Source organism: the organism of the source record quoted next (assembly GCF_019968985.1).
Source record: "MAG: Porospora cf. gigantea B chromosome Unknown PgB_NODE_872_length_9946_cov_110.496, whole genome shotgun sequence".
Taxonomy (NCBI): domain Eukaryota; phylum Apicomplexa; class Conoidasida; order Eugregarinorida; family Porosporidae; genus Porospora; species Porospora cf. gigantea B.
Window position 1 is genome coordinate 1 of NW_027179314.1, and position 9,946 is coordinate 9,946.

Consider the following 9,946-nt stretch of genomic DNA (forward strand, 5'->3'; position numbering starts at 1 on the left):
GCTCCAACGTCTTGAGGAGATCCGCGAGACCTCCGTGGTGGCCAGCAGCGTGCTATTCCTTCAGTCACCGCCGTCTCAGCATATTTGAGCTGACCAACGTGCAGTATCTGAGCCTCTTCTCTCGGGATATACTTAGCGGTTTTTCCAAGCCACTGCTCGGAGCATTAGACTCAGCTCCGCAGGCAGAGCTCCAACGTCTTGAGGAGATCCGCGAGACCTCCGTGGTGGCCAGCAGCGTGCCAGAGATTCCAGTGCGAGCCGAGTGCGTCGACGATCTGGGCTACGGTTGCTCCTATTTCTGGCTGAGTTCGTGCTTGCCAGTCGCTATCCGTGTTATTGAAAAGGTCACCAGCGACGAAGCGATCACCACTCATCCGTAATCTGGATCAATTCCTTGTTAACACTGATCTCTCGTGTGTTTTCCTTCTCCTCAGACACCAGTACTGCATCAACGAACCGCTGGAACCTTTGCAGGTAGGGCCAGAGACTTGTCAGCTCGATGTTTCCTGAATGGGTCATCTCATTTCGGATCCGGGGCAGCGTCGGCACCTGGTCCGGATCAAAGTCCAGGGATATGGGAACGCAAATCTTGTCCGTTCGAGGGTGTACGCAGAACGGCGCTTTCAACAGATGATTCATCTCCTTGCTGACTAGTGCGTCGAGTCGAGGGTAGCTGAGGGCCAAGATAACCTCCTTGATGACTTGAGGCTGGTTTGCACTCCTCGCCGCCTGTTCAAACTGCCGCCAAAAACCCTCACTGGACCTGTCCCACGCTGCTGTCAGCGATTTCAGGCGCTCGCCAATACGGCCGCCGTAGACGTCCAACACCTTTTTCTGGTATATCCCGTGCTCGAAGGCGAAAAACTGCTGCGATTCTCGCAGTTCATCCCAATACTTCTCCGCTATAGTAACTGCTCGACTGCATTACGACGCCAGTCGTGTCTCACCGAAGAAAGGGGTGCCATTTCCTCTGTGGCAACCGAAGACGGGTCTTACGACCAAATAGAGACATGTATTCCACGATTGCTGTCCGCTGGTCCTTTTTGAGAACGCGTGCAGCCTGATCACAGACCCAGGCGTGAATGCCTCGACGGCCAGAATACACCCACAAGATGTGTTTGAAACCGAAATCCTCTGGATTAGATGCCCGCTAACTACTCACCCCTCAGAGACGTGTCCAGAATATCCATGGCCACCTTCAAGAAAACCCAGCACTTCGCACACACCGTTTTATCTTGGCAGCAAGTGCGGACGTCGTTATAATCGTCCATGTCAATGTCGAAGACAAGTTCCCGCTCCAGAGGGATGAAGAGCTGTGGAGAGTCATTCTTATGCGCCACGGAGATCGCGTATGTCGCGCCGATGTCCATCTTCTCGGCTACCGGCGAGCACCGGACCAGTTTCTGTCGCCAAGCATCGCTATCTTTGAAGCATAGCCATCTGACGTAGATGTCACCATCCAACGACAACGAAAACTCTCTCCTCAGCAGACGACTCACCTTCCCGTATGACAGCCAATTGGCCATGAGTTCGAAGGGAAAGAGCCTATCATAGTAGAACGACAAGTGATGCGGATTCACCATTAATTGCCTAAAACGGATAAAACTCGCTTCAGTTTTTCTTTTAACTTCAGGCTGTGCTCCTCAATTTCGGCACTAGCAGTCTCAAACTTCGCGATAGAGTGCTGCGTGATAACTGCTACGGATCTCTACTTGGACTAACTCCTGCAAGTCTGTAGCATTCTGATGAATGGAGTCCGTCTCAGATAAAAAGTCACTCATGCACTTCTCGAGCGCCTCTGTCAATTCGTTGAGAAGAACCGCTTCTGACATTCTCCCGGCAATTAATTTTCGGCGATGTCCTTTACAATGGAATTCACGATTCCATCCTGTTTTGACGCCACTGGTGCCTTTGGCTGCGTTTTATGTACCACTTGCAGCCGTTCGCGCATTGACAAACCGACTTCGACCATCCGTTTCTCGACCTCACGTTCAGTTATTAGTCTGACGCCCTTGCGCAGACGGCTTGCGTAGTGCCTTTTGTTGCCATCTCCCTTCTGAGGGGCGCGTTTGCGCTGGGCGCAAGCGCCATTGGTAGGCTTTTTCTTTTTCTTTAGTTGTCCTTGGGCCATCAGAAAAAACGAAGAATTATTGATAAACAGTGCACTTCAACACGCGCGCGCCGTACTCAATATGGGCTACAGCGTGACAACCGACGTGATACGCGAGGACCGCCTCTTTCGCCTCGACGCTGCTTGTGTGACGTACGTTCCGTCGATAGTGGTGAACTTTGTGACGCGGAGACACAGAACCGGCTTTTCCCCGACTTCCATGTAGTCGGTCATTGGATCCAGGTCTGTTACCATCTTTGGGTTCTTGAACGGGGTAAGCGGCAGGAAAAACGTAGTGCTACAGTCCTTGACCAGGTCGAGATGGTTCTCGTCGATGTGCGCGGAGCACACGTACGTGTCTCTCAATATCGAGTGGCAATACAGGTGGAGAGATATTATCTTGCCGCTGCGCTTTGGCTGGTCGTCAAACACAGAAGTCCTGCGGCCGACTCGGTTTTGGGACTCGAGTGATTGATGAATGGTCTTTGCCCGCAGAATCTTTTGTTGCTCCTGCTCCGCAACTTCAGCGCGCATATCCCAACGGAGGTCGAAGGTCTCCTGCCAAACAGGCTGCTTGTGATTCTTCGCGTACTGGCTGCTGAACGTCTGCCCGTTCCACGTCATTCGCACAAATGGCGACCTGGACAGCAAAGAGAACGTATTTTCCACGTTCAGGGCAGAAATCAGCTGCAAGGACATGCATGTCCTCCCAACCGGCACCACGTTCGGCTCCGGAATAGCATACAGCGTACGTACCTTCTTCGTCGGGCACCGAACAGGTGAGGCGATCGGCGTCGACTTTGGTGGCGGTACAGGAACCGATTCGACTTGTACGCGCATGCGCACCGCACCACGTGTGTCGAGGTGCACCCAGAGGTCCATGCACTTGCCTTTGCTGTCGAGGTTAAGGAGGTCGAGACGGGCTACGCCAATATGAACGTCGCCATTGCTTTGCTCATCGACGACCTGCAAATCCAGAACTGTAGATACCTGAATGTCGCCAGTCGTTGTGAGCTGCTCGGAATGCATCCACTCTGGGTTCACACCCTTCACAGCGGTTGTCTTGTACTGACGACCACACCACATGTACTGTATCCGGCACACAGGAAAGACGCCCCCAGTAGAAATATCGCGGGTCGGTAAATCTCGACCTCGACACGCCGTGATAGTGATACGCTTCCCCCCAAGCATATCAAGCCGCTCAGTAAGCGTCCGTGTGTTGCTGAACTGCACATATACAGCCTCCATCTTCTCTCGTTGGGCAGCTTGTTGTTTCTCAAAGGCAGCCAACTTGTTTGTTGGAATAGGAGTGATAGCAACGTCAAAACCGCCGTACTTCTCCATCAGAGTCAACTTCTGACGCTGCTGCTGGCGTTCCACAAGCTTTCTGCGCAGAACCAGGTCATCCACCTGCACCACGCACTGGATGTAGACCTGACCACACTGCCCATGCCTGAACATATACCAGTCGCCGGTCTTGGTGGAGATGCCAACGCTTTCGATAGCTAGGCACGCGGAACCAACTAGGGCACCCGCGTCCGTGAAAACTGACACCACTAACCATTCATCTTTCGCTTCGGCCTCGTCTAGCGGAAACGAAAAGAACTCCAGCCACTCTGGTGAGTTCGAGGGTTCGGAGACGCTGGTGAGGAACTTTCTGTCTCTCCAGAAGAACTTGCACACAAAACGCGTATCTGCACCGACTTCGGCGGCACTTGAGGCCGCTCTAGGTATGAGGTGATGCCCACAGGTGATTTCGACGTTTAGACGACCAATATCCTCCGGCTTGCTGAGGTCGGATACATCTCCGGCACCCAGCTCTGCCTGCTCAATCACGATGTTTCCTGCTCGGAGAGCCTTGGGGTCCGCCGGAAGCGCGGTGTCCTTTCTTGGTTTTGGGGACCCAACAAGGTGTAGACGTCGTTGTAGGACCTCAAAATGCTGGCTATCGACATTAAACATCTTGGTCCTAACCAGCAAGCTGACAGTTGGCTTACTACTCTGGTCCCGCATTTCAATCCACGTCTCTGCGGTCGACTCCAAGTCCCCCAGTTGCAGAGTCCCGACACACACCACATCTGCCTTACGAAAGAGGTGCTTCCTTAAAATCTTGAACTCCAGTGATTGACACTGCCATTCATTTGTCCAGGGCAGGTCAAAGACCTCGTTCCAGACCGCCAATCCGTTTCGAGGGTCGAGCGTAGACGTAGAGAACTGGATGGAAGAGTCTCTGATGTCATGTCGCCCGTCTCCAGCAGGAGGGGTGAAAAACACAAAACAAGCACCGCAGTTAAGGCCGCGGGCCTCCAGGACGCTGATCAGCAGCACCTTGGGGGTTTCCTCAGGCCTCACACTCACAATTGTGTTGCGGCGACCACGAGAAATCAAAGTTGACATTACTAATTTTATGCAATTTATTCTTTTCTGGTGCAGTATTTTCACAAATATATTCTGTTTTGGTGTTGATTTTCTCTGGGGGCCCGTGCAGCAGGCAAAAGAACACCACGACTTGCTTTCACTCCGACCATTAATCACGATTTTGCATATGGGTGATGAAGAAGAGGACACCCGATGCTGGCGAGAGCGCGAGCTCGACGCTGCCTGCACGGACATTCTGAAAGCGGAGTTCGTAGCTGTAGATTTGGAGTTCACAGGGCTGTTCATGGAATACCAAAAGCACACCACCGTGGAGCAGTACTACGAGTACTGCGCAGACAATGTTTGGAAATTCGCAGCAGTCCAACTGGGGGTGTGTGCCGCATATCGAGACCCTGCTCGCCCATCTGAGTGGATATTGTGTCCGTATAACTTCCACATCTGGCCGTCGCGGCGGCGAGTGTTCTTGTCAGACTCCTCGAGCCTGTCCTACCTTGTTCAGGCGGGACTGGACTTTAATGACTGGATACGAAATGGATTCGATTGTTACCGTTTGGCTGCTATCGAACGATTTGAGAAGGAAACCTCGGCAGCACAGAAAAGCGCCTCTGTGAGTCCCAAGGCTCGCAAAAAGTCTCTACCTGTCAACATCAGGTCACTTGGCCTCCAACGGTTATTCGAGTTGATAATCGAAAAAGAGAAACCATTGGTTACGCACAATGGTTTGCTGGATATGATGCATATCTATGACAAGTTCGTTGCAGACGTCCGAACCATCCAGACGGTGAGTTCGTTCCGTAAAGAGGTCCTCAAGCTGTTCTCAGGCGGGCTGTACGACACCAAGTACATCGCCAACCACGGCCGTACACTGAAATTCCGTTTGAGCACGCAGCAACAGTGAGGATTGGGGGCCGCCGACACAGCACCAATCTAGAGCACATCCGATCCCACTTACTTCGGATGGACACGGCACAGACCTTTAAGCTGAGTGATGCCCGAAAGGCGGTGATGAAGGACTACAGTCTCCTGCCTCTTGGACCAGGCCAACTGGAGCACACCAAGGCCCATGAGGCGGGATTCGACGCTATGGCGACGGCCCAGACATTCGCGCTGGAACTGGAGAAGTACGTTGCACCGGGCCGTGCCATTCCGGCCGCTTGGACCGCTGACGAGCACGTCACGGAGGTGGCGTTCGTGCTGGATCGTGAGGGTGAAGCGCTCTTGTCATGCAGTGTGCGTATCACCAGGTCGACTGGACATGCGGTCGCAGAGCTCCGGCTCCGGTCCCGCTTCTGAGGCGGCGTCCTCCTATCAAAGCCCCTCAACGTACCACATGAAGAGAAACCGCGAGGACGACTCATCGTCTCCTGCCAAAAGACCCTGCCCATGACATCAAGGAGGTCCTGAAGCTCAAGTTCCGCCTGCTGATCCTATAGAGTTCCGTGCCTGACATATCAATCAGTCTTATGGAGTCCGTGCCTGTTGATCCTGTAGAGAGCTCCGTAATTTACATTCCAATCATCCCAATCACTGCGTAATTTACATTCCGATGATCAGCAACTCACAAGGAGGTCACCATATTACACGTCACAGACAAAGGGTGGCTCGGACGGACATCTCGAGGGGGAATTGGTGGCAGGTTGGGACGGCAGACATTTTGAAGTGGAAGCGGTGGCAGCAGGGCTCTGCAGCGCTGCGTTCGTCTCTGTGGGGTCGCTGCTGGAGGTACAGGAACAGGTTTCGGTGCCTCGGACGCCTCCGTACTTGGGGTCGCTGTTGGAGGTACAGGGGCAGGTTTCGTTGACTCGGACGCCTCCGTGCTTCCAGCCAGAGTAGACTTGGACGTGGTGGGGGGACTCTGTGGAAAGCTGTCCCAGTAGCATTGGAAGCGACTTTTTAGCGGACGATCAGAAGCAGAAGAGAAATTCGAAGCCGAAGAGTAACCAGAAACAGATGAATCAGAAGGGGATGTGCAACCAGAAGCAGCTAATGAAGCAGAAGTGGAGCCAGAACCAGATGGAGCTCCGCTAGAGGCGAAATTCACAGCAGAGGTAAAGGGACCAACAGAGGCAGACCTAGTGGACTCCAGCTCTTCATGCCTAGGAGACTCCAGCTCTTCAGACCTAGCAGACTCCAGCTCTTCAGACCTAGCAGACTCCAGCTCTTCAAGTCGTTTGCTGAGGGGAGAGGTCTGTAGGTCACTGGACGGCACTGCATTCAGCGTTTGTGCTCCAAGTACTGAGGCACCCGATCTCCGTTGTTGCCCTGATATTTCGGCTTCGGAGGGCGTTGCAGGCGACACAGAGATGATGATGCTGTCGGCAATGGTTGTTTGAGGTAGGGGACCGCAGTCTGGAGATACCAAAGCTGGGAGGAGCCGCTGAGTCAGAGTAACCGCGACATCATCAGTAGGTGATGCAGGCGGTGAGGCCGTGGTAAGAGACCCTACAGAGTGTCTGCCTCCAGGGCTATAGGAGCCCACACTTAACGGCGTGAGCGATCCGTCTAATCGATGGACAGTATCTACGGAGTCCAGGTCGTGCTGTCCCCAGTCCGTAGGGCTATCTCGCTGGCGTTCTGCGCCGAGGTGGTCGGCAGCACGCAGCCCCTGGACTTCGAAGGGCCGTATACAGAGCACATCTGAGACAGCTTCATTCGAGTATACTTGTGGACTTGAGTAGTACTGCCTCCGATATCGCATACGTCTGATCGCTCTTTCAACTCGTCGTCGGCGCTGCAGCAGTAGTTGCTCCTTCGAAGGATACCATCTCCTCAATCGTTTTAGTTTCCGTTCTTGAGCTTTGGATTGCCGTTTTAGTTTCCGTTCTGGAGCTTTGGATTGCAGTTTTAGTTTCCGTTCTGGAGCATTGGATTGCAGTTTTTTTGCAGGAGGTTTATTACTCCTATCGTTCGCGGCAAGCGCTTTTTGGGTTCGCTCGGCGCCGTTTCCACAGCAGTCTGTTTCCACAGCAGTCTGTGGTCGCGCGGCAGCCGCCACGACGCGGGAATTAGCATTCCCCTGGCTGCTTTTGCTCTGGAACCCTTTGCTTTTGCTTCGGCTCGAGCTTGCGTTCGGACGAGTAGCATGCGAGGGGTCCTTCATCCGCGACCTCGGGTTGACGAGGACATTCATCCCAGGATTGCCTTGACCTTCTCGGAAGTTGGAGCTCCATTTGCCTCCTTCTGACTTGGTGTCGAAAGACTCGCTCGAGGTTACCATGAAGGAGAGTAGTAGCGGGGATGAATGCGATGACGGCTGAAAACGAACTCGCGTCATAAATACTAGGATTACTTCAATCGTGTCATCGTGTCTTTAGTATGAGCAGGCTCTTGTAAGCATGAAAAGTGTTGTCACTCATCTAACGCATCACCCTTTCACGCGGCGTATCTGTCTTTTGACGTGGAAAATGTCTAGACCGCCCAGCATATCTTGCAGGGCCCCGTTAGTCCAACCGAAACCCCGTTGTGTAGCGTACTCCCCGCCCGTTCCCAATGTCCGAGGCTTCAGCACATCGTATTTCTCGAACATGAAACCTGTCTCCTCGAACGTACTCTTCACGTTGCGAACCCACCGTACCGCCAGCTTGTTGCCAAGAGCACGGCAGCGTTCGCTGTTGGAGGAGGTCAAGCCGAAAACTAGCATGTGGTTGAGCGGAGGCCAGTCGTTGGGCCAATCCCACTGCTCGCGACTCGTCTTAGTCATCGTGGCCGGCGCGGCTATTGGCTGGCTGAGGAACCCATTCTGTGCCAAGCTCTGCGCAAGCATCTCGTCTCGGACTTGGCCATCAGTAGTCGCGCTGTATGTCTTGAAGTACAGGGGGTAATAGTTCGCCACCGACTGCACTCCCCTTTTGGGCCGTCCACTGGTAAAGATATCCCAGTAGTGATGGGCCTCATCGTCCCAGAACAGGGACTCTAAGGCCAAGACCCGCTCGGCAAAGGCTTGCTCAAAAAATGCGGCCTGCTGTGGGTCGACATCGTGAAGGAATCTGGCAAGTGTACGCTCATTCGCGGCTAGGATGGTGTTTAGGTCCACAGGTACAAGGTCGTCCACCTCTGGCACCATTAACTGCGGGAACGTGCTGAGATCGTACCATCGGGAGCTGTGGTCCCAGCCAGACTCGCATATGGCCGCGATGTTATTGAAGAACACATCGTTGTAGCAGTTTTCCCCTCCACGCATTACACACCACACCTTCTCTGTGATGGTGGCAGTGACACAAGCACCTTCCTCGAGTTGTCCCGAACACATGTACTTAGCCCAGGCAGTGACATCTTCGACATGGCTTTCTGGCCGAGGTGTCATGGTATCGGAGCCGTACACGTTGACCACGTGGCCGTTTACTACGATTGCACGGTTTCCCATCCACCAATCGTATTCTTGAAGGAGAAGGGGCAGAATAGACTCTATGTACGCCTTGTCGCCAGTAGAATCGAGGTAAGACTCCGCCATCTGAATTAGCAAGGGGGGTTGCGATCGATTCAAGTAATACGTTCTGGTTCCATTTGGAACCTTACCATGTTCGGAGACCAGGCTCACGAAGTTGTCGAGTTGGTCCTTCGCGACGTTATGGAGGCCTGACCTTAGAAGGCCACGGATGACCCAGTACGTGTCCCAGTAATAAAACTCCACGAACCTGTCCCCTGGAATCTGGAATGGGTTCGGTACTGGCAGGAAGGATGACCTCGAAGGCACGAAGTCGGGCTTCATCTCGCGGCTGAGAAGGCTCCATAACCTATGCACCTCCTGTGAAATGCTCTGGAACTCGGGCTGCAGGTCACGTAGAAAGACAGGCCACGGAGGAGAAAGGTCCAACTGCTTTGTCCCATGTTCAGATCCAGGAGCATCAAAAAACTCCGTCTGGAAGGCTCGCAGCCGCTCGATGAGGTCGATCACTCCTGAATCTGACGTATCCTGTGCGATGAGTTTGGCTAAAACACCGCGATCTACAGGGGCAAATCTCTGGAGAAACGCCTGCTGTATCGATTCTGGTTCTCGGTTGGCAACGGAGTCCACAATTCGCTTGGAGTCAGTGTTGATTTTGGACCACTGAATAAGCTCGAACAGGGCACCAGAGGTTTGGATTCGAGCCTCCAGCAAGCTGAGAGCGCGAGACAACAACAAGAACAAATGTAGTCGCATTTGGCTAGGGTGCACACAGAGCGAAAGCACCAAAGATGGAGTTTACGGATCAAACGTACATATTCATACCTTTCGAATTTCAAACGTCTTCACTCATCAAAGGAACATATCCATATCAACTTCCTGCATGACTTCTCTGTCCAACATGCTCTCCGGCACGTCAACATCTTCAATTAAGTCCTCGTCGACGTTCACAGAAGGCTTCTTCATGTAGGCGACTCCTCCCATGCCAGCTGCGAGCACAGCGGCAGCAGCGCCAGCAGACGCAATGGGAGTGACAAAACCGCTTCCGCCGTCGACGTCTGTGGAATCCGATG

The 9,946-nt window shown here is 53.3% G+C and overlaps 5 protein-coding genes across 9 annotated transcripts; 1 reads left to right on the forward strand and 4 right to left on the reverse strand.

The window, feature by feature from the left end:
* Positions 1 to 363: 363 nt before the first annotated feature.
* Positions 364 to 1,583, reverse strand: KVP17_004195 (uncharacterized protein; the record flags this gene model as incomplete). 3 transcript variants are annotated; one of them, XM_068522164.1, is made up of 3 exons in its annotated part: positions 364 to 919; positions 948 to 1,134; positions 1,163 to 1,583. In XM_068522164.1, the coding sequence occupies 3 exons, from the start codon at positions 1,581 to 1,583 to the stop codon at positions 364 to 366; spliced, it is 1,164 nt and encodes a 387-aa protein (XP_068371347.1). The 3 variants fall into 3 exon arrangements, with proteins under 3 accessions (XP_068371347.1, XP_068371346.1, XP_068371348.1); XM_068522163.1 differs by lacking the exon at positions 1,163 to 1,583 and having other exon boundaries at positions 948 to 1,012; XM_068522165.1 differs by lacking the exons at positions 364 to 919; positions 948 to 1,134 and having other exon boundaries at positions 1,155 to 1,583.
* Positions 1,584 to 1,843: 260 nt separating this feature from the next.
* On the reverse strand, positions 1,844 to 2,131 carry KVP17_004194 (uncharacterized protein; the record flags this gene model as incomplete). Its single annotated transcript, XM_068522162.1, has 1 exon — positions 1,844 to 2,131. One exon carries the CDS (start codon positions 2,129 to 2,131, stop codon positions 1,844 to 1,846), a length of 288 nt encoding a protein of 95 aa, XP_068371345.1.
* A 66-nt stretch (positions 2,132 to 2,197) lies between these two features.
* Positions 2,198 to 4,507, reverse strand: KVP17_004192 (uncharacterized protein; the record flags this gene model as incomplete). Its single annotated transcript, XM_068522158.1, has 1 exon — positions 2,198 to 4,507. One exon carries the CDS (start codon positions 4,505 to 4,507, stop codon positions 2,198 to 2,200), a length of 2,310 nt encoding a protein of 769 aa, XP_068371341.1.
* A 148-nt stretch (positions 4,508 to 4,655) lies between these two features.
* On the forward strand, positions 4,656 to 5,876 carry KVP17_004193 (uncharacterized protein; the record flags this gene model as incomplete). 3 transcript variants are annotated; one of them, XM_068522160.1, is made up of 3 exons in its annotated part: positions 4,656 to 5,383; positions 5,410 to 5,690; positions 5,719 to 5,876. In XM_068522160.1, 3 exons carry the CDS (start codon positions 4,656 to 4,658, stop codon positions 5,874 to 5,876), a joined length of 1,167 nt encoding a protein of 388 aa, XP_068371343.1. The 3 variants fall into 3 exon arrangements, with proteins under 3 accessions (XP_068371343.1, XP_068371342.1, XP_068371344.1); XM_068522159.1 differs by lacking the exons at positions 5,410 to 5,690; positions 5,719 to 5,876 and having other exon boundaries at positions 4,656 to 5,387; XM_068522161.1 differs by lacking the exon at positions 4,656 to 5,383 and having other exon boundaries at positions 5,447 to 5,782.
* Positions 5,877 to 7,853: 1,977 nt separating this feature from the next.
* On the reverse strand, positions 7,854 to 9,629 carry KVP17_004196 (uncharacterized protein; the record flags this gene model as incomplete). Its single annotated transcript, XM_068522166.1, has 1 exon — positions 7,854 to 9,629. One exon carries the CDS (start codon positions 9,627 to 9,629, stop codon positions 7,854 to 7,856), a length of 1,776 nt encoding a protein of 591 aa, XP_068371349.1.
* Positions 9,630 to 9,946: the final 317 nt, after the last annotated feature.